General features: G+C 44.3%; 2 protein-coding genes across 9 annotated transcripts in view; one reads left to right on the top strand and one right to left on the bottom strand.

Moving 5' to 3' along the window:
- The window catches only part of TPR (translocated promoter region, nuclear basket protein), a 74,056-nt gene extending 62,208 nt beyond the window's left edge, over positions 1-11,848 (bottom strand). For all 3 annotated transcript variants that reach the window (XM_032783436.2, XM_032783438.2, XM_032783439.2), the window contains exons 1-6: positions 11,582-11,848; positions 7,698-7,802; positions 6,703-6,776; positions 5,380-5,476; positions 4,911-5,014; positions 2,501-2,665 (exon numbers count right to left, since the gene is read on the bottom strand). In XM_032783436.2, coding sequence (XP_032639327.1) covers positions 2,501-2,665; positions 4,911-5,014; positions 5,380-5,476; positions 6,703-6,776; positions 7,698-7,802; positions 11,582-11,732 — 696 coding nt within the window. In that variant the 5' untranslated portion in view covers positions 11,733-11,848. The remainder of the gene's footprint in view (positions 1-2,500; positions 2,666-4,910; positions 5,015-5,379; positions 5,477-6,702; positions 6,777-7,697; positions 7,803-11,581) is intronic.
- A 345-nt stretch (positions 11,849-12,193) lies between these two features.
- Positions 12,194-23,014, top strand: part of ODR4 (odr-4 GPCR localization factor homolog) — a 38,884-nt gene continuing 28,063 nt past the window's right edge. For 2 of the 6 annotated variants that reach the window (XM_032783444.2, XM_032783445.2), the window contains exons 1-4: positions 12,256-12,426; positions 13,523-13,647; positions 21,923-22,057; positions 22,504-22,599. In XM_032783444.2, the coding sequence (XP_032639335.1) occupies positions 13,549-13,647; positions 21,923-22,057; positions 22,504-22,599 (330 nt within the window). In that variant the 5' untranslated portion in view covers positions 12,256-12,426; positions 13,523-13,548. Of the gene's footprint in view, positions 12,427-13,522; positions 13,648-19,783; positions 20,222-21,922; positions 22,058-22,503; positions 22,600-23,014 lie in introns of those variants that run through there. The other 4 variants (XM_032783441.2, XM_075067863.1, XM_032783442.2 and 1 more) reach the window with 4 other exon arrangements.

Raw genomic sequence — 23,014 nt, 5'->3', positions numbered from 1 at the left:
GAAAGGTTACAAACCATAGTTAATAGTTCTGCAACTTCACGTTTGAGTTCTTTCAGAACTCTTGAGTGAATGCCATCTGGTCCCAGTGAGTTGTTAATGTTAAGTTTATCAATTAATTCCAAAACCTCCTCTAGTGACACTTCAATCTGTGACAGTTCCTCAGATTTGTAACCTACAAAAGCCAGCTCAGGTTTGAGAATCTCCCTAACATCCTGAGCCATGAAGACTGAAGCAAAGAATCCTTTTAGTTTCTCCGCAATGACTTGATCGTCTTTAAGTGCTCCTTTTGTATCTCAGTCATCCAGGGGCCCCACTGGTTGTTTAGCAGGCTTCCTGCTTCTGATGTACTTAAAAACCATTTTGTTATTACCCCCCTGCACTGTACTTATGATATATTTTGTACCCCAGGTTTCTGTGATGCCCATTATATCAATAGCCTCCTTTATCACGAGGCACTCTAGTTCACCCATCTTATTATTTAGACTTCTAGCATTTGTGTACAAGCACTTTAAAAACTTGTCACTATTTATTTGTCTGCCCTTTTCTGATGCGTCCAATTCTTTATGTGAATATTTCTCGTCTGATCTGACCCTTACATTATCCTCTTCTATCCTCTGCTCCTGACTGTAACCTAGAGAATCTCGACCAATGGACTCTCCTCTAAGAGAAGTCTCTGTCCGATCCACGTGTTCCTCTGCAGCAGTCGGCTTTCCCCATCTCCTAGTTTAAAAACTGCTCTACAGTCTTTTTAATGTTAAGCGCCAGCAGTCTGGTTCCACTTTGGTTTAGGTGGAGCCCATCTCTCATGTACAGGCTCCCCTCATCCCAAAAGTTTCCCCAGTCCCTAATGAATCTAAACCCCTGCTCTCTACACCATTGTCTCATCCATGCACTGAGACTCTGAAGCTCTGCCTGCCTACCTGGCCCTGCATGTGGAACTGGGAGCATTTCTGAGAATGCCATCATAGAGGTCCTGGATTTCAGTCTCTTCTCTAACAGCCTAAATTTGACATCCAGGAGCTCTCTTTTACCCTTCCCTATGTCATTGGTACCTACATGTACCATGACCATCAGCTCCTCCCCAGCACTACACATAAATCTATCCAGATGCCTTGAGAGATCCACAACCTTCGCACCAGGCAGGCAAATCACCATACGGTTCTCTTGGTCATCACAAACCCAGCTATGTTTCTAATGATCGAATCTCCCATTACTAACACCTGCCTTTTCCTAGTGACTGGAGTTCACTCCCACAGAGAGGTAACCTCAGTGCGAGAGGATACCCTAACACCATCTGGAAGGAGGGTCCCAACTATGGGAAGGTTTCCCTCTGCTCCCTTTGAATGCTCTGCTTCCCTGGGCTTTTCATCCTCCTCAACAGCGCAGGGGCTGTTTGACTGGAGGTGGGACAATTCTACAGTGTCCCTGAAGGCCTCATCAACATACCTCTCTGCCTCCCTTAGCTCCTCCATTTCCGCCACCCTGGCCTCCAAAGCCTGTATGTGGTCTCTGAGGGCCAGGAGCTCCTTGCACGGAATGCACACATACGCCACCCGCCCACAAGGCAGATAATCATACATGCAGTACTCAGCGCAATAAACTGGATAGCCCTCACTGTGCTGCTGGACTTCTGCATTGTCTCCTGCAGCTACCTAGTTAATGAAAGGGTTTTGTTTAAATCAAGGAGTTTTTAATGTAGTTTAGTTTACAGGTTTTAAAGAACAACAAGTGAACCTTGCCCCCTTCCCACTCCCCTGAGAAACTCTCTGTTAGCAGCCCCTGGTCACAAAGCTCCCTGGTCGCTTGCGCACTGCTTTTTAAAGCCTTGGCCTTCTTGATAGCCCCGCCCACTGACTAAGGCTCAGACAATTAACAGAGGCTTCTAGCTTTCAAACCTTACTTTGAAGCTCATAGCTTCCAACTGCCAACCACAGCACACGGTCCTTCAAACAAACAACCAACCAGACAGACAAACACAAGCTCAGCACACAGCAAGTAACCCCCAAACACAAAACACACACTACAGACAGCCACTTATCCCAAGGGTGCTGTATTTGATCCTTCTTCACCTGGAGAACTCCCTTGCAAAACTCCCTGTTACTTTTTCACTAGCACTGTTGTATTACACCTTGTACTTTCAGTTACTTCTAATTTATCATCACTAATCTTACAAAAATAATCTTCAATTGCTCCCTTTACTTTAGATGTCCATACCAATATATTCATTCTCTGCAAACTATAAGTGATCAAAGCACACAACGGAAAAAAAGCACAATTCCCTACCTTAAAACATATCACCCAAAACTTCAAGAACATACATTAACATTTGCCCCTTTACATGAAATTTAATCCATAGTGAAGAGTGTCAGTGCTATAAAAATTCCTCACTCAAGTAGTCAAGGGGTATAGACTCTAGATAATTGTTACCACATCTTCACTAAATTTTATTTTCTTTTTAAAAATTACTTAGAAAAAATATTTGTATTATTTACTACTTTACCTCTTCTTTCTTGTTCTCCAGACTACATTTAAGCTCAAGGATTTCATTTCCCTTCTCCCTGGAAATAAGCAAGAGTTCATCTGTTTTGGCTTTCAACTCGGTGTGCAGCCACGTGTTCTGATTCTGTAATAATTCCTTTTCTTGCTCCAACCTTTTCTCACGATACTAAAAATAAAATTGTGAAAGACAGCATGATAAAACTAAATAAATCAGCACTTGTAACAAGACTACTTTCTATGCAAAACTTCTTCACAAATTGCATGTGTGTGTGTGTTAGTGGCTAGCTCAGGTCTGGAGTTAATGATGCATCCACCCATGCATAGCCATGCATCCATAAGCCTCACCAAGTTAGAATGTCTTTTTCCTGTCTTCAAGCTCCAGGAAACAATTCAGCTGTGACATATGCCTACTCCTGGATCCTTGCTATCATTTTACAAATGAGAATAACGACTCTAGCATGGAATTCTAAGACTGTTAACCTGTCTCTTCAATCGGTAGCATAAACCTTCCCCTGCTGAGGTATTAGAGTCAGGTACAAGGTAGAAAGCACATTAAAGGCAAAAAAAATGTGTCCAACATCATGTAAGGATATTATTTACCATTTAAGTTTCAGTAGGGGCCAAAGGCCATAATTACCGTTGGAGACCCACTGTGCTATGCTTGACACAAACACAGAAAAATATGACCCAGCCTTTAAAAAACAGGCATTACAGACGTGGAAAAAGAAAATTAAAATAGACTGCTAACACAGATCCCCACTTCTGTAGACTTAAAAACTTGATGAATATGTCTAAGAAGAGACTAGGTTAAACGCCATATATAAGCCTCAAAGTATCAAAAGGGTCGGTGTGCCAATACTATAATTGTAACAAAACAATAGTTTGTTTACTTGTTTGACTATATGAAGGCTTCTTGCCTCAAACAGAAACACTCACGGACAAACTCATCCTGAGGAAGAGTGAGGAATACACTCAGGTTTCAGAACTTCAGTAAGCCAAATACAGATTCATGCTATTTGGCTGAATCCATGTGTAAAAGGTCCCTGGGGACTGAACCAGAGACCTCTTGACCTAGAAGCACAACTGTCTGAGCTAAAAGACCCATTTACTTGCAAATAGTAGCATATTCAAACCTCTGTAAGTGTTCCAACTACTAGAATGGAACAAAAAGCTATATTGTGTTAGCTAGGGATATACAAAGAATAAGATTTTCCAGAAATATCTAGGGAACTCCATATGGCTGCCCTACAAATCTCCTGGAAAGCAACTGATATAGATGCCAGTGTAGTGCTGCACAAGTGTAAATTAATATGACTTTGAACTACTAAAGAGAAACAATGTGAAATGCCAACAGATAATATTTTGACATGGTTCACTGTTGAACTGAGTGTTCCAGTTTCACATGAAATTAAAAAACTGGATGTATGTTATGAGGACTCTAGTCTGGTACAAATAAAAGATAAGGGCTCTTCTAACATTAAGCTCAGAAAGTTATCGATGGGATGAGCAAGGAATATATTTTAGCAAGATAAATGACTATGGTCATTTGACCAAGGTCAAACTTCCTAGCATTGCCTTTGGAAGTTAATTTAGAATTCTGTAGGGCTGTTTCCTTGAGAAAATGAATACGGGTTGGATCAGCTACTAGAGCAGGGGTCTCAAACAACCAGGAGGGCCACATGAGGACTAGTATATTGGCCCAAAGGCCGCATCAATGACACCCTCGCCCCGCTGTCCTCGCCCCCACTCCATCCCTTCCGTGAGGCCCTGCCCCCAAAGTCCCCACCCCAACTCCACCACCTTCCTGCCCCTATTCCAACCCCTTCCACAAATCCTTGCCCCAGCCTCCCCTTTTTGCCACCTCCTATTCTGAGTGTGCGGCTCCCCACTCCTCCTCCCTCCCTCCCTCCCTCCTGTAAAGCGCTAAGTGCCGCCAAACAGCTGTTTGGCAGCGGCAAGTGCCTGGAGGTAGGCAGAGGAGGGGGGGACGTGGAACGCTGGGGCGGAGGGGGCAATGGGGGAGGAGAGCTTGGTGGCCACAACTCGGGGGTGGGGGTGGCTTGGCAGGCCGTGGCTAATAACTCCACGGGCCACGTGTTTGAGACCCCTGCACTAGAGCGTTATCACTACAACCAGGAATGAAGTCTAGAAAGTTGATTTCATGGATATTGGCAGCCAAGAGTAAGACCAGTCTGCATGAATTACAGAAAACAATTCAACAGTTTAATATAATTGGAAGGTTACAAATGACATTTTCTTGCTGTGACAAAGATGTTTGCCTGCATCCTTTGAAAGAAGACCCATTTTATACCACATGTAGTTATCTTCTTACTGATACCTACATAATTGATGTCTTTTTAGCGGAACGCTCACTAGTGACAAGGGGTCAACCCACGTAAAACACTGCTTACCTTCACAGAGACATCTGATGTTTGAAGCTCATCCAGTTTCAGTTGTAGCTCCACTTTTGCTGAGTTTGCTTCCGTAAGTTTCTCATTTAGACGTTTAACATCCTCTAGAAAAATCAGACAACGTAAGATGCCAAACATTCAAAACAGTATCAGTTATTATTGTAAATAAACCACATTTAGTACCTTAGAAATGAAGGCTATCAGTTTATGAAAATTGTTAGCAATTGCCAATATGTGTCTCCGCACAATTAAATATCACCTAGTATGCTGTTGGGCTTTTCCCCTAACTTGCACTTACATTTCCCCCACCACTTTCGTCTACCAATCTGACTCCTGTTCTTTACTGATCTATTAATGGGAGTTACCCATACAAATTTGGATAATTAACCATTATTGAGTTTAGGTTTAAGTCTGACTCACAAAGCAGGTGTAAACTCAGTTACAGTTTAAGCGTATTTACTGGTCATACCATTTAAGTGTTCAATTTCTTGAGAGCGTCTCTCACTCATTCGAACCAAATCTCTCTTTTCACCTTCCAATTCTTCTTTTGCTCTAGTAAGCTGACTCTTCAATTAAAAAAAAACAAAACATTTTTATGTTAAGAGTCATGGTCATTCTTAAACTTACTACGGCATTTTCCCGGTATGATAGTAAGCAGAGGTTATCATCCTAACCATTTTTAATGAATGTGTGAAAGCAATCCTAGTATTAGTACACAGGAAGGTGTACACAGAAATTGCTCAAGCAAGTCAGTTACTGAAATAAACAAACTGGAATCTTGTGTTCGCCTTTGATTTCCACTACTGTGCTGAGCATCTGTTCAGTTCTGACACAGAGGGAAGAATCAACATAACTTCTTGTAATACCCTTAAATTTTCTTGGAGGTTTCATCTTATGTTTCGGATTAGTTTATGAAATGTAATCTCAGTCTGAGATGGTAGAGGATATCACCTTCTTTACCTTTAAATGTAATCTGAGAGTATGCTAAAAGGGTACATGTTCAAGAAAAAAAAAAGGACAGAGGTATCAGCCACTCTAGGAGAACTGTTTATTGAACAGTGATTTTTTTTACTCCTACTTTTGCTACTCAACTGCTACAGAGATTTCTTCACAGGTGCAAGACAGACAGATTTTCTCTGGACTCCAGTAAGCATAGAGACAGCTGGAGTTCTTATGGGTTTCCAAACTCTCAAATAAAACTTGTTCTGAATGTGCCTAAGGATAAAGCCTAGAACCAGAACTGCGGTATCAACAAAAGGTACTCCAGTCACAACATTAGTTCTCTGAATTGGTTTTATTTGGTGAACAAATTAGACTACACGCTATTAGCTACAGACTAATCAAAGGACCAGAGTGGGGGAAAAAGAAATTGCGAAGAAAGCCATCAATACCATGGGCTGGTCTACACAAGACAGTTGCACTGATTGAACCAAGAATATCAATTTGAAACCAATTTTGTTAAACTGCTGTAAACCCCTGTGCAGAAACTTTTGTTTCAGTTAAAGTAAGACTTCTGAGGTTTAATTTAATTTGTTTGGGAACACTGTTAAGCTACGCTAAAATAAAGTAACTTTTAATCAGAAATAAGAGTGTCCGCCCTGGAGCTTGCACTGGGACTTGAAGAGCACAACTTTCCTGAACATACAACGCATTATTTGCACGAAGCTATCCACCTGAAGAATGGATCATAACTAGCTTTTGATTGTCAAGACTCTAAACAAAACATGCACTCTAAATTCTAAAGGGTTTCAACCATCTGTTGCTACATTTGCATACTCAGTGATTTCTATACCTGTATGGCTGCATTGCGATCATGAGCCGCTTCAAGTTCTTTGTTTTTCTCATTCAATGATTTCAACTGCTCATCTGTTGGAGGAGAGGGCCAAGCGGGGAAAATTAAGGAAACGTTTTGGTATTAACAGAACACGTGCATTAGTTATATCCAGTTGGTAAAATTCATGTTCCTGCTTTAGAATAATACAAAACTGAGAAGAGAAAATTTCCCCCCAAATTAAAAATCCAATATACAAATCATTGACCAAATTGGTAGTCTTGTAATTAAAAACAAAAGTAGTTTTATTCCAACTCATCTGCTTTCTGAAAACAATACTCAGAGGAAGGAGTATCAGAGAAGCCACTGACAAATCAGTGTCTCAGGCCTGATCCTGCAACCTGACCCTTATGGGCATATGTTTGCATTGCAGAAATCGGTTTGTAGAATGTAACCCTTAGATCCTTGAGTAGAATATAAATCAGATGTTTACTCCAATAAAACAGACTGAAAGCCTGTAGAAAGCAGGGACTTGAACCAAAAATATCAATTACTTTCTTTGACAGGGGTTGGCAACCTTTCAGAAGTGTTGTGCCGAGTCTTCATTTATTCACTCTAATTTAAAGTTTTGCGTGCCAATAAAACATTTAAATGCTTTTAGGAGGTCTCTTTCTATAAATCTATAATATATTACTTTACATACAACAATAGTTTAGTTAATAAGGTTTTTAAAATGTTTAAGAAGCTTCATTTAAAATTAAATTAAAATACAGAGCCCCCAGACCGGTGGCCAGGACCCGAACAGTGCGAGTGCCACTGAAAATCAGCTCGCGTGCAGTCTTTGGCATGCGTGCCATAGGTTGCCTACCCCTGTTCTATGAAATGAAGGACGTTTGGCTGATAGATTTTTCTTTCTTATTTAGATTTTTAAGCATTTCAAAATAAGTTCAAAAGATTTAATTATTATAAGCAAAAAAAACTTTCCAACCTACTAATTAATGTGTAATTATACTTACTAAGTTTGTTTAGCTCCTGACGGAGAGTCTGACATTCCTGTGTCTCGTTTACAAGTCTCTCTTGACTTTGAGCCAGACGCTTTTCCACTTCAAAATACTGTTGTTCTGCAGAATACCACATTATATTAACACTACTTCATAATCAGCTTTTATTAGAGAACCATATCTAGCAGAAAATGCAACTATAAACAATGCTCTTTCAGTAGATCCTGAAGAAAAAATATTTTTTAAGCCAAGTGGTATATTGCTACCTACTGTTAAGCACTGTTTAAATAATTTTGTTACTATGGTCAGATCTGTTTTACATTTCTCCAAGTGCATTGCCCTAAAGCAGTGGTCTCCAACCTTCTTAAGCACAAGATCACTTTTTGAATTTAAGATCAACACAGGATCTACCCCGATCCCTCCCCAAGGCCCTGCCCTACTCACTCCATTCCCCCTGCCCCTGTTACTTGCTCTATCCCACCCTCACTCACTTTCATGAGGCTGGGGTGCAGGAGGCGGTGCAGGCTCTGACCTGGGTCCAAGGGGTTCAGAGTGTGGGAGGGGGCTCCGGGCCGAGCCTGGGGCAAGGTGTTGGGATGCAGGAGTGAAAGGTGAAAGCTCTGGGAGGGAGTTTGGGTGCAGGGGTCATATGGTCACACTGCACCTAATCTCATAGAAACCACTGGACATTTAATGGGTTTTACTTTTTATTAGTGTCATTTGTGGTTTATAGATCAAAAATCTTTCAGGGATTGTCACAAATCAGTGGAGTGTGCATTGGCTGAGCCGGGGCAGGGAGTTTGGGTGCAGGAGTCAGGGGTGCAACCTCTGGAAGAGAGTTTGGTGCAAGAGGAAGCTCTGCGCTGGTGCAGAAGATTGGGGTGAAGGAAGGGGTAAGGGCTGAAGCTCTGGGAGGGAGTTTCGATGCAGGAAGTGGCTCCAGGTTGAGCCAACATGTTGGGGTGCAGGAGAAGGTGAGGGGTGAAGGCTCTCAGAGGGAGTTTGATGGGGGGCAGGAGTAGGTGCAGGCTCCGGCTAGGAGGCACTTACTACAGGCTCACCACACTGCTCCTGGAAGTGGCTGGCTGCTGGTACATCTCTGCAGCCCCTGGTGCGGGGAAGGGGAAAGGAGAGGGTCCCTGTGCCCTGCCTACACCCACAAGTGCTACTCCTGCTTCCTGGCCAATGGGAGCTGCAGGGACGGCGCTGAGGTAGCATGCGGAGCCACCTTCTCACCCCACCACCTTTCCCTCAGGAGCCACAGAGACGTGCTAGCAGCGAGCTGCTTCCAAGAGCAGCATGGGGCCAGGGCGGGCAGGCAGGCAGCCTGCTGAGCCCTGCTGCACCACCAGACTGTTAGTGGTCTGAAGATCACGATCGATGGACAGGTTGGTCACCACTGTCCTAAAATCTGGTCTACTCCAGTTTTTGGATTGATTTCACTATATTAGTTTAGCAACATATAGCTAAATTAGTGAAATTCCTTAGTGTGGTCAGTTATACTGGTATATAAGTGCTTATGCCAATATAGCTTATTTCTAAACCAATATAATTAAATCAGGGTAAAACTGGGTGTAAATTCATCCTTAAAATCTTAACTTGGGAAACTAACAACAATGATTTCTGGTCAAGAACCTTTTTGTATGGGTACACCACTATGGACTTTGAAAATATCACAACCAGAAGTACCACTGATATGTAAAGGTTATTGCTTTATAACTGAAATAAAAGTCACACTTCAGATTTTCTATACAGGCCTGTCACATCTTACGCGCATTTAACATATGCAATTTCAGCTTTACGCAGTTGGCAAAAACAAATAAAAAAAGAGAAAAATAACAATTTAAATACTGTTTCTGTAGTGCGGACGATTCTGTCTGCCATTCAACTCAATGCAATTTTGACTATACGCGGTTTTCGCTTTACACGCTAACCGCGGAATGGAACCCCCGCGTAAGATGAGACAGGTCTGTAGTGTTCCAGAACACTTGGTAAATATCTGAGATAATATTTCTGGTGATCTACTATTTTCTTGGAATAACAGCAAGAAAAATTAGTGGACTTTTAGATAAGTGCTTTTTTCTTAATATGTACTATAAACCTCTCTTAGTCTAAACTACATCAGTTTCAAATAATGATGTAGCACAAACATGTATATGAGAATCTCAAAGTTTACAGACAACCACTAGCGTACTTAAACTGAAATTCCACTATAAACACTTGGAAGATTAAAAGTTTTACTTGAGTAAAATGGTTTATAAAAATGATAATAAATAATATTTCTATAGTCTTTCAATAAAGTATATCAAAACATTTTCAACCAGTAATAATTTATATTCAAAAATACCACTATAGGGCAGGAATTTTATCCCTATTATAAGATTGCAAAACTGAGGGAGAGAGAGTGTACGGGCAAGTTTACAGAAGAAATCTGTGGCTGAGCTGAGAAATGAACTCCTGATTCTACCCACTGTTTCACCTATGCTCAATTATTAAACAATGCTCCTGCCCCCCTCTTCAATACCCTAATAATACTTGGCTCTTAGACAGCAATTTTCATTGTCAGATTTCTAATTGCTCTACAAAGATCGGAATCATTAATGTCGTTTTACAAACAAGGAAACTGAGTCACAGGGAAGGGAAATATCTTGCCCAAAGTTACCCAATCACAGAACCAGATATTAAATCCAGGTCCCAGTTGTCTGTTCTAGCCATTAAGATATGATGCCTTCCTGAGTGGGCCCAGGGCAATAAGATAAGATTATATCATCACAGTCTCTAAGATATTAAGAGTTTAATGCCATATGGGACCACCAGATAGCCCAAAACCCGGATTAGTATTACAGTCCTCAACAAACAAAAGTGTTATGAGAATCATCTCCAGTCCATCCTTTAAAAGCCTTGCTTCAAACATTGGTAGATTATCTGGAAAGGTTCAAGCCTCAAACATTGAGTTTATTGGAAGTGTTGCTAGATTGGGCCCACTCAGAGTATGTCTAGACTGCAAAAAACAACTAGGAAAACAAAACACAGCAGTGAGTCTCAGAGCCTGGGTCTACAGACCCAGGCTTGTACTACAGCATTAAAAATAGCCACGTATACGTTCCCACTAGAGCTCAGGCTTTGAAACCCTCCCCATTCCTAGGGGTCAGACTCCAAATGGGAATATCTGCATGGCTATTTTTCCTGCCATAGGCCTGCAGACCCACTGAGGCAGGTGCTTTTTTGCAGTGTAGATCATACAAACCTCTGATGCTCTTCCTCAAGCATCCGGGTAACTCAGGGAGCAGGTAAAGAATCTCACTCAGTAGGACGTACACCCCCCTTGACTTTAAATGATTTTTAAGAGTTTTAATGTAAAGTAATAACTTGTAATACCACACTAAGAACAGACTCCTATTGTGGTTTACAAACACTGCAACCCACAGCGTGAGTGGAAAACAAGAGTGTAAAAATTCAAGGAATCTTCCTCACAGAACAAATGCATCATATTCAGCCATTGCAGTTTTACAGATGTAAAAGCCGTGGGGAATATTTTATAAGCTTATATCAGCAACATGAGACCTCCACACAGCATTGCCTCTGGCACTGTCCTTTGGCTTCTTGGCTTGGGCTCCGTGACGATTAGCCACTGTGCACTGTAGTCCACCTCCCGCCAAACAGGCACAACTCGAGACTCGGTCCCTCCGGTACTCAGCGGTGGTGAACCTCGCTGCGGAGCAGCATCATGCGCCCAGTGCCGGGGGAAGGCCGCCTGCCCTCGCCCGGCCCGTGACACCGATGAGGGCTCCGGGCCACCCGCCTGGCAGCAGACTCAGGTCCGGACCCTGCAGCAGTAGCAGCCCAGCAGGGACAGCACCGTATAAATATCCCCCCTCACTCCCCGCCCCGCCACTCACCGCTGTCCACCTTAAAGCGCTCGTGCCTGGCTCGGAGCCCATCGATCTCGCTCTGCTGATCGGCCAGGAAGCGCTCCAGCTTCCCCTGCACCGGCTTGGGAAGCTTGGCCAGCTCGGCCCGCTCCAGGACCTGCTGCAACACCGCAGCCATCTTAGGAGGGAGCCTCTCCTACCTCTCTCTGCCGCCCTCCGGCCCCGCGGGGAAGGGAAACAGCGCGGCAGCGTCAACCCCTGCCTCGCACCGAGCATGCGCATTAGGCGCTCTCCAGCGGGCGCCATGGGAAACGTAGTGTTAAACCTCCACCGGAAGCAGAACTCCTGCGCGAAAATTTCCGGCGGTAGCGTCCTGTGCGCCATGTTGAGTGAGGCACTGCGCCCCAGCCTGTCTGATTAGACCTGGTGAACTCACAAAGAGGCTCAGAGGGGCAGCCTGTTAGTCCCGAGCTGTGGAAAGCAACAAAGAGTCTTGCGGCACCTTATAGACCAACAGATGTATTGGAGCATGAGCTTTCATGGGCGAATATGCACTTCGTCAGATGTCGCAAAGAGGCATCTTCGATGGTTAGCTGTAAAGCTGGATCAGCAAGGAAGAGGTGCTGTTACGTCCGCCACACACAAGATGGCGAACCATGCTTGGCAGTAGTAATATCCTGCGCCCATTCTCCCGCGATTAGATTTGTCTCGGTTGGGCTCAGTGATTCGGCTACGTCATCAACCTACGCTTCCAGAGTTGACGCGTTCAGACGGGAGCAGAGGCGCAGCCTGGTGATGTGACCTGTGGGACACATCTGTGCTGGGCGTGGGGGGAGCTGTGAGAGAAGCTGGTGTCGCTGCCCAGTAAGCAGGTGAGGCGGCTGTGGCGGTGGGTAGAGGAGCGGGGAGGCTGGCTAAGCCGAGGGTGCCCGGCCCGGCCCCTGGACATAGGAATCTGACCTGGCTGGGGCAGAGGAAAATGTGTCTGAAGGGCGGTGGGTGTCTGACCTAGTTGAGGGAGGAGGAGGTCGAATTGCGGGAGGGAATGGTGGGAAATGTTTCCCCTCTGTGGCACTAGCTGGCGGCTCTGGCTGTGGCTCAGTCAAGAGAGGTGGATCCTGTTGTATCTCCCCCTATGCTTGCACCTTGTACTCCTAGTCCGTGGGAGCTGGAACGTCGCCCCTCAGCTCTGTAGGGTAGATCTGAACTTTTTAGTTAGTGCCTTTGGAAGGAGCGAGTCAAATTGATTGAAGTACGTGAGCGTGGAGGGACGGGGAAAGCGAGAGAATCCCCTGAGTTCTTCCCATATGTCCAGGTCCTGCATTTGCCTCAAGGATTTTTTTTAAAGCTGCAAATGGAAGGTGTAAAACTGGCTCGTTTGACAGAGTTCACAGTAACTTAAAAAATAAGTTATGTCTGAGGAAGGGAAATAAGAATGTTTGCAAAGTACAAATATTGTAGAATGTAACTGAGCAGGGCTGATCTTTCGTTTTTCCAGGCGGCAGGTGTTTGCTGCTATTTTGATTATAAATTAGCAATAGTGGTCTGACTATGTGAGAATTGTGAATGTGTGAGTGAGCAAGTGGAAGTGAACTACTCCTAAAACAGTAAGAGTTGGAAGTTGTTTCATAGATCACTTGTAAATGATTTTTTCCTAGATTTTAAATTAAGATATTTGATTTGATATGTCAATTTCATATATGTTACCATATTTAAAATACTACTTTTTCATACAAGTATGTTAAGAATAAACGAATATATTTTCCTGTGCCATAAAGAGACTTTTAGAACTTCAGTGAAGCAATTACAGGTATAAAGCTCATTGTAACTTTGTTAATGGTCACTGTCATACTAACACATTCAGGGTTTTTTTCCAACACTTTTTATTTCTGTACACTTAACATTCTATTCCTTATGTTCTCAGATTAAGTACCTGAAGCGGTAGAATAATATATTCTCTTTTTATAGATGGAAGTTAGACTAAGCTCGCGGTAATGGGCAGAAGCTATTTTGTGGAAGAAGCTGTTGGGCAGTATCTTTCAGACTTCGGCACCAAACCAAAGGCTTGTGTCACTGGCCTGTTGATAGGGCAGGTAAGTGTTTAAATCTATATGAAAGTGAATAGGCTTCTGTGTTGTGGATGTATAACTCAGATTAACATTATGTTCATATAGGGTTTGTAATAACACTTCTTCATGTAGCCACTAGGGTAAAGAACCTGTGTTAGTGACTTGAGCAATTTTGCATCCCACATCGATATCAAGCTATGGACTTGATCCTGCTCCCGTTGACTTTAATGGTGTAAGATCAAACTCGTAACCTTAATGTTGAACTTGTATGAGACAGGAAGGGGATATTTTGACAAAGGACATCAGGGCAAAACCATACTCTTATAAAAGCTGCCATGGTACCCGTGGAACACTTAGAGGCTTGGTTTTTGAAATCTTGTCTGAAAGATACAGTAAATGGCATGGAACTACATTTGTGCATCTTTGTGCACCTCCAAAAAGATGAAGGGCTCAGCTAACTCTGCTGTGTTTCAAACTTGTGTTTCCAAGTACTCTGGGATATTGGTAGGAGTTGCATGCTTGTGTTGAAATGAGACTATATCTTCAGGTATTAAACCATAAAGTGGGAATGAGACTGAAGGTGATAGCAGCAACATTTTGTCTTTTTATCTCACATTTCTGTTCCTTTATTTTCTTTCATGTTTTGCTGTCAATGTGAAACCAGTTGTAATAGAATGACAGAGAGCAAATGTTACCGGTCTTTCAACTGCCACTGAAAATATGTCCTGTCATTAATATTTTGAGGGACCTAGAATACACTGGAGTTATTTGACAATGACTTTTTAAAGTGACTGTTTTAAAAAGTGTCTGCTTACATATATATTTGTGAATAATTAACATAAAATACGTTACCATTTTAATTTCTCCCACATTTGCCCTGTCCAAAACTACTAATCTGTTATTTTTTCATTGTTATTGTCATAGGTTTCACTCCCAACTCTGGACTTTAGAGTACAGATGTGGGGACCTACATGTGAACCCCTAAACTGAATTACCAGCTTAGATCTGGTCTGTCTGCCACCACCCAAATAGTTTGTCATTTGGGAAACTCGGTCTTCCCCCCAAAAACCTTTCTCTCCCTGGGTAGCCTTGAGAGACTCCTCCACCAACTCCTGATGAGTCCAGATCCAATCCCCTTGGATCTAAAAACAAGGAAAAATCAATCAGGTTGTTAAAAAAGGCTTTTAATTAAAGAAAAGAAAAGTAAAAGAAAACCCTCTGGGAGATAACATACAAGATGATCTCACAGACAACAGATTCAAAACACAGAGGATGTTCCCCTGGACAAAAACTTAGTTACACAAAAATTACCCAATTTGATTATTCTCTAATGCCCAAGACAAGTTACAAAGAAAATAAACATAAACCTATTTATTCCCTTTTACTAATACTCACTACTTGATAAGAGGCTGATTTCTGGAGCTTTCCCACTCTGGTCAAAACGGAAACTGACTCTAAAACAAAGGAAACTTCCCTCCTTCCTTTTGAAACATCTTATCCCTCCATTGGTTCCTCCAGTCAGGTGTCAGCTAGGCTAGGTGAACTTCTTAACCCTTTATAGGTAAAAGAGGCATTAACCCTTAACTATCTGTTTGACAGTTACCTTGTCCTCCTATTTATTTTGCTTTTCTCTTCCCGTTGTGTCATCATATGTTTCAAATGCAAATTCTTTGGGTTGGGGCTGCTCCTTTTTTAAAAAATAATAATAATGATAATTGTATGTATAGTCTAGCACAGGGGTCGGCAACCTATGGCATGTGTGCCAAAGATGGCATGGAAGCTGATTTTTAATGGCACGCTGCTGTCTGCCAAGGTCCTGGCCGCCTGCCCTGCTCAGCCCACTGCTGAACCCAGGCTGGGTGGGGCCAGCGGCCAGGACCTCGGCGGGCAGCAGCATGCCATTAAAAATCCTGCCCGGCCCAGCCTGCTCTTCTCTGCCTCCACGGCAGCCAAGCTCCCTCCTCCCCCACCTCTTCCCCGAGCATGCTGGGTTCCTGCAGCAGAACAGTTGATGGCCCAGGAGAGGAAGAAGCAGAGCCAGAACCAAAGCTGCAGCGTGCTCGCTGCTCTGGAGAAGAGGTGGGGACAGGGCCTTGGGGAAGGAGGGTGGAATCAGAGCATATCCCCTCCAGCCCCTGCCGTGAGCCACTCAGGGCATGACTCCTGAATCCCTCCCACACACACAGCCCTCTGCCCTGAGCCCTGCAGCCCCCACACCTCCCATGCCTCTACTCTGACCCCTGCACCCCCCATGACCCCAGCCCTGACTCCGGCACCCCCCACACATACCCAGCTCCCCTACACTCCATGCCCTGACTCCTGCAGCCCCTTCACACACCCCCAGACATCTGTTCTGATTCCTGCACCCCCCATATATACCCAGCCCTCCCACATCCCATGCCCTGACTCTTGCACCCCCCACATCCCCATCCCCACCCCCAGCATCAAACGGAAGCTCCTGCACACACACCCCCACATTCCCACCTGCACTCCTCACATCAAATGGGAGCTGCCCAGGTAAGCACTCCACACTCAAACCTCCTGCCCCACCCCTGAGCCTCCTCCCTCATTCTAGCTCCTGGCCAGACCCTACGCTCTAAGCCCCAGCCTGCTCCTTCACCCTCAGCCCTTTGCTCAGTGCACTCCCACCTTCAGCTCAGTGCAGAGAGAGAGGAAGAGAATGGGCTAAAACCAGGGAGAAGGTAGGTACCCACTCTGTGTGGGCAGGGCTGGGACCCCAGACCGGCAGCGGGCTGAACGGAGCTCGCAGACGGGACCCTGGCTGGTAGGAGTCGGCGGATGGTACCCCAGATTGGCAGTGAGCTGAGCGGCAGTGGGCTGAGCTGCTCAACCCACTGCCGGTCTGGGTCCTGGCCACCAGTCCCACTCGACCCGCTGCTGTTCTGGGGTTCTGGCTGTCAGCCAGGGTCCCGGCCTCAGGCCCCGCTCAGCCCGCTGCCGGCCTAGGTGCCCCAGCCCAGGAGCAGGCTGAACAGGCCGGCAGCATAAGATCAGCATTTTAATTTAAATTTAAATGATGCTTCTTAAACATTTTAAAAACCTTGTTTACTTTACATTCGACAGTAGTTTAGTTACATAAAATATAGACTTATAGAGAGATTCCTTATAAAAAAGTTAAAATGTATTACTGGCACACAAAACCTTAAATTAAAGTGAATAAATGAAGACTCAGCACACCACTTCTGAAAGGTTGCCGACCTCTGGTCTAGCACAATGGAGTGTTTGTCTCTGACTGTATCCTCTAGCTCAGTGGTTTTCAAACTTTTTCTCTGATGACCCAGTTGAAGACAACTGTTGATGCCCGTGACCCAACAGAACTGTGATGAGAGGCTCAGGACTGGGGCAGAGGGTTGGGGTCAGGGGTGAGGGCTGCGGGGTGGGGCCGGGAATGAGGGGTTCAGGGTGTAGGAGGGCACTCTGGGCTTGTACAGAGGGTTGGGAGCAGGAGGGGGTCAGGGCTGTGGGGCAGGTTCTGGGCTGGGGATGAGGGATTTGGTGTAGAAGGGGGCTCCAGGTTTAGGGGGGGACTCAGGGCTGGGGCACGGGAGGGTGTCAGGGCTCTGGGCTGGGGATGAGGGGTTTGAGGGGTTGCTTAGCGGGTGGAGGGGGCTTCACGTTTGGGGGGGTGCTGAGGGTTGGCGTGTGGGCGGGGGTGAGGGCTCTGGGCTGGGGCCAAGGATGAGGAGTTTGGGCTGAGGAAGGAGCTCTGGGTTTGGGAGGGCTCAGGGCTGGGGCAGTGGGTTAGGGCACGGGCTTACCTCGGGTGGCTCCTGGTCAGCGGTGCAGTGGGGGTGCTAAGGCAGGCTTCCTGCCTGTCCTGGCACTGCAGACTGCGTTGCACCCCAGAAGTGGCCAGCAGCAGGTCCAGCTCTTAGGCGGAGGCACTGTGCTCAGGACAGCGACAGTGCACGGAGCCCTGTGACCTCCCTGCTTAGGAGCCGGCCCTGCTACTGGCTGCTTCCAGGATGCAGTGTGGTGTCAGAACAGGTAGAGACTAACCTACCGTATCCAGGCAGCACCGCCAATGGGACCTTTGATGGCCAGGTCGGTGGTGCTGAGCAGAGCCGCTGCGACCCAGTGCCTTACATTCCACAACCTAGTACTGGGTCATGAACCGCAGTTTGAAAACCACTGCTCTAGCTGCCATTGCAATGCAATTATTAGCTTCTGTTTGCGTTATATGCTGTAGATTATTTCTTCTTTCTGGATCTCGGGTCAGTGGTGGTGTTCATTTTCTTCATGGAACAAATAAGAATCCTCTTAGAAAACAATTACAGCCCTCAAAGTTGTGTTCTTTGCTAGCTTCTGGTTGTTCTGATGTCCTAATGCTTTACAATCTTTACAGTAGTGCTTTTAAGGACCCAGAATGTCTGCTCACCTTTAGAAAAGTGTTCCAATCTGTATCCATTTCTGTTCCACTTCAAGTTCATATACTGCAGAGGATTCAGCAATAAAACTGATAACTATCAAACATATTATACATAAATCTTCATTACAGACTTATGTGAAGGATAGACTGCATCAAATTTGCAGGTCATTGTGTATATTATGCAGAGAGAGGCAGCAACTGCCATTGCTAAATTTGAATAATCAGGTATAATTTGAGGGTATGTCTGCACCGCAAAATTAGGTCTTTTTTTTAATAGAAGTCAATCTTTAGAAAGCGATTTTATACAGTTGATTGTGTATGTCCCCACTAAGAGCAGTAGGTCGGCGGAGTACATCCTCAATACCGTTGCTAGCATCGATTCACAGAGTTTTGCACTGTGGGTAGCTATCCCACAGTCCCCACTGCCCATTGGCACTCTGGGTTAAGCTCCCAGTGCCCAATGGAGCAAAAATATTGTCGCGAGTAGTTTTGGGTACATGGGAGGGGGAGAATCTGACAGGGTAGCCTGGATGGGGTAGAGGAGGAGGGAAGGACAAGACCACATTGCTTATTGTAGCCACGCTACAAATCAAAGCTGTTTGAATGACAGCCTTCTGTTGCTTGGGGCATCTTCTGGAGTTGAGTGGCTGGGTGTCCGGAACCTTCCCCACCCCCACCTCCATTCTTGGGTGTCTGGTTGAGGAGGGTATGGAACTTGGCGAGGAGGGCAGGCGGTTATACAATAGATGCAGCAGAGGTCTGTGCTCTGGTTGCCTTTCCTGCAGCTCCACCAGACACCTGATCATGTCCGTTTGCTCCCCCATTAGCTTCAGCATCTCCTCCTGTGTATTCTGATCACGCTCACTGAGTGCTTTCCTGGTCTCTACCACCGAATGCTTCCATGCATTCAGCTGTGCCCTATCAGTGTGGGAGGACTGCATGAGCTCTAAAAATGTCACCATGAGTACATTTTTTCCACCTTCTAATCTGCGATAACCTCAGGAACAGAGTTGATGCAGGGAGCACAGAAACATTTGCACTTACAGGGGGGATAAAAAGGGAGAGTAAAATTTAAGAAGATACATTTCTGAGAACAAAAGGGAGACTCTTTCACAGTGAATCAAGCAATTCATATCGAACAGCACATGTGTTTTATGTACAAGGTCGCATTTTGCCTTTTATATTGAGCGCCTGCCTGTATGGTGACACATCACACACAGCTGGGCAACAGAATTCAGTTTCCAGGCAGCCATGGTAAGCCAAAGGGTATGCGGGTTTGGTGTCTTTTGCCTTTGTAACATGTGGGAATGGTTTCAAACTGCAGCTTCCTCTTTTTCCATAGCAAGCAATGCTGGTTAGGTTTGCCATTTAAAAGAAGCGGCTGCGGTTTTGGGGTATATGTGCAGCTCACCCCTCCTGCGTGGCTATTCTCCAGGATGATCCCTTTTAGCCAAGTGCAAACAACCCAGCATGAACGGAGTCTTTTTACTGTTCCCTTACAAAAATTCCCCTATTTCAGCCAGGTGACCATGAATATCACTATCTTTCTGTGTCAGCCTCAAGAGAAAGACTGAATGAATGTTGCATGAGTGCGACCAAAACCGAGGACCATTCACTGCCATGCTTTGTGCTGCAATGCTTCCAGACTTCTTGTTACTGGCTTGGCGTGGTAAAGTGTCCTACTGTGGAGGATGAAATAAGGCAGCCCTCCCCAGAAACCTTCTGCAAAGGATTTCAGAGTACCTCCAGGAGAAGTACTCATGGAAATGTCCCTGGAGGATTCCTTCTCCATCCTCAGACATGTTAACAGACTTTTCCAGTAGCTGTACTGGCTGCGAATGCATCCCAATTCTTCAAGGCAAATCAGACATTAAATACAATTGCTTTTAACCCCTGCAATGTAGTTACAAATACGCACTCACCAGAGGTGCCTTTTCTGCCTTCAGGGTCTGGGAACAATTCACTCTGGGAAGTTATTGGCTCCGGAGTGATGAAAAGGTCCTGGCTGCTGGGGAGAACGAATTCTACGCTTGCCTGCTGGGCATTCTTCTCCTCCTCCTCCTCCACAAAATCCTCCATCATGTTGCGTGAGACTCCCCCCTTTCAGGTGTTCTCCCCCTGCTCCTCCGAATGGTATGCAGCTGGTCATAGAAGCAGCATGTCTGGGGCTCTGACCCGGAGCGACCATTTGCCTCCTTTTGTCTTGTAGTAGGCTTGCCTGAGCCCCTTAACTTTCACACGGCACTGCTGTGTGTCCCTGGTGTAGCCTCTCTCCACCATGTCCTGTGTGATTTTGGCATATATATATATATATCAGCATTTCTTCTGCTGGTTCGGAGCTCTGCCTGCACAGATTCTTCTCCCCATATAGCAGTCAGATCCAGTGTCTCCCATTTGCTCCATGCTGGAGCTCGTTTGCGATTCTGGGACTGCATGGTAACCTGTGCTGCTGAGCTCACCACGCTGAGCAATGAAATGAAATTCAAAAGTTCCCGGGGCTTTTCCTGTGTACCTGGCTAGTGCATTGGAGTTGAAAATACTGTCCAGAGTGGTCACATTGGAGCACTCTGGGATTGCTCCTGAAAGCCAATACCATCAAATTGCACAGCGCTGCGTCTTCACTACCCCAAATTTGACCCAGGATGGTCAATTTTTAGCACTACTCCCCTCGTCGGGGAGGAGTATAGCAGTCAATTTTAAGAGCCCTTTAGGTCGGTGGAACAAGGTTGGTTGTGTAGCCACATTGCTTATAAAATTGACCTAACGTGGCTAAATTTGACCTAACCTCATAGTGTAGACCAGGCCTAAGCCTCTGTTCTCACTTACTCCAATCTCTCTGAAATTTACAGTACTTGATTTCTGGCCAAAGATGACCTTATTTTGTCTCTTGAAATTTGTGGGGAAATGGTATAGTAGTTTTAGGATATGTTTATATCCGCATCATGGGCTTTGATTGCAACTCGTGTGGACATACCTGAGTTTTAATCTAGCTAGCTTAGGTACCAGAGCAGTGAAACTGTGACAGCACAGGCTTTAGCGCAGGCTAGCCACTCTAGTAATTATCCATACTGCTATGGCTTCACTGCTCTGGTACCTGAGCTAGCTAGATTAAAGCTCGGGTACGTCCACACGAGTTGCAGTCACACCCCATGATTGCAGTGTAGATGTACCCACAGAGCACAAGGAGAGTATCTGGGTGAGCAAGGGTATTCACATCCCATTACACAATTTTTTGTGTGAACTGTGTTTTGAATAGCCTTGCAGGTAAATAGGTGAGGTGTTGAAGGATGAGAAAACTAGAGCTTTGAGACTTAATATGATGCACTGAGCATAGTCTTTAATTACATGACATGTTGCTTCAAGTAATATTACTTATTTCTACAACTTTTTACTATCACCAGTTACTCTTTAGGTTTTAAAAATGAAGAGTTAAAAAAAAAAAAACACATATAGCACTACTTACACTGTGGACTTTTTTTACACTTCTCTAGGTTTGGAAAATGTTAATGAAAGTGAAACTTAAGTCTATTTTCAATCTAGTAAATTTCACTTACAGGTTCTCCTGCGCTAGCACAGTACTGCAGTGCTTGGGTTGTAAGTACTGCAAGGGCCTGTTTTTGTTTGTGGGGAGAGTAACCCCCCCAAACCAAAGCTATTTCAACAAAAAAATTTTTTTTTAAAAAAAGCCAAACTTCTATTAGACTTACTTTTTCTACTTTAAGAGTTAAAGACAGGGGAGAAAAAAATATTTCCAATATTACCATGTGTGATTTTAAAAACCCCCTCAAAATCTGGGATATTTATAGAGATGAACTACACAGCAACTCAAAAGGTGCTATATGTTACACTGTGATTATCTTTAAAAATAGATACCAACCTCAGTCGTTTGTTTGTTTGTTCCCCCCAAAGTGTTCCCCACAAAGAGATTATGTGATTCTGGCTATTCGAACACCTCCAAGAGAAGAGCAAAATGAAAGCAACAAAAATCATCATCCAAAATTGGCTGACATTGATGAAGAATGGGTAACAGGACATGCTAGTCAGGTAAACCACTTTCAGAAGATGTACAGTTAATGTAGGAAATAAGTGTGAAATTCTTCTTAACTTCAGATCCTAATTTTATGTATAAAAGAGTCTTCTTGAGTCCTTTGATGGCACTGATTTTGTTAATTGATCAAAACTTACACTACTACAGCCAGTATTGAAAGTAGTATATTTACGTCTTTTCTGCAAAGCAAGTGGCCCTGTAGCTTTTGGGCTCAAAACTTGCATGAAATATATGATAATAAAATGGAAAAATAGAGTATTTTTAAATTAAGGGAATGTGACGGTGAGAAATAGCCTTGCTAATTTTAGTCTTGCAGTTTCTTCTACATCTGGGTTCTATACCTTTTAAAAAAAAAAGTCCATAGTAAACCAAGTGATATAGTGTATAGAACTTTATAATCATAATAATAATTAATAATGTGCTTTTCTGTTTATTTTTTAAGTTGTCTAGAATGCTCCCAGGAGGACTGCTAGTTCTTGGTGTATTTATTGTTGCAGCTCCAGAGTTGGCAAAAGACATCCAAAATACTTTGCGCAAGGTAAGTGCGTAGATAATGTCCACCGGAAGGAGTTGGATTTTTTTTTAATTTGCGTAGCAGAGTAATTTTCTATCACTGCGGTCTTAGCTATATTTATTAATTGGATTCACTGAAACGGAAACCAAAAATATCCCAGATAAATGGTTTGCAGTAAAAGGTTGCCTGAATTTTTCAACATGGGCAAAACAATATATATTTCTACAACATTATTCTTGGAAACATCTGTAACCATTTAGGCAAAAAAAAAACAGCCTGAGACAGACACCTGGCATATAAAATTTCAATCCCAGTGATTAAAGTTTGACAAAGCTATAAGCAACTGAAAAGAAGCTCTTATAATGGAAAGTGTGAGGCAGCTTTATATTTGGCACTGCTACCAGTCTCCCCTATAGTAACCTATATATCAGTGGAAGCA

Source organism: Chelonoidis abingdonii, chromosome 7 (genome assembly GCF_003597395.2).
Source record: "Chelonoidis abingdonii isolate Lonesome George chromosome 7, CheloAbing_2.0, whole genome shotgun sequence".
NCBI lineage: Eukaryota > Metazoa > Chordata > Testudines > Testudinidae > Chelonoidis > Chelonoidis abingdonii.
Note: the sequence above shows the minus strand (reverse complement) of the source record. Positions and strands in the feature narration are given on the sequence as shown.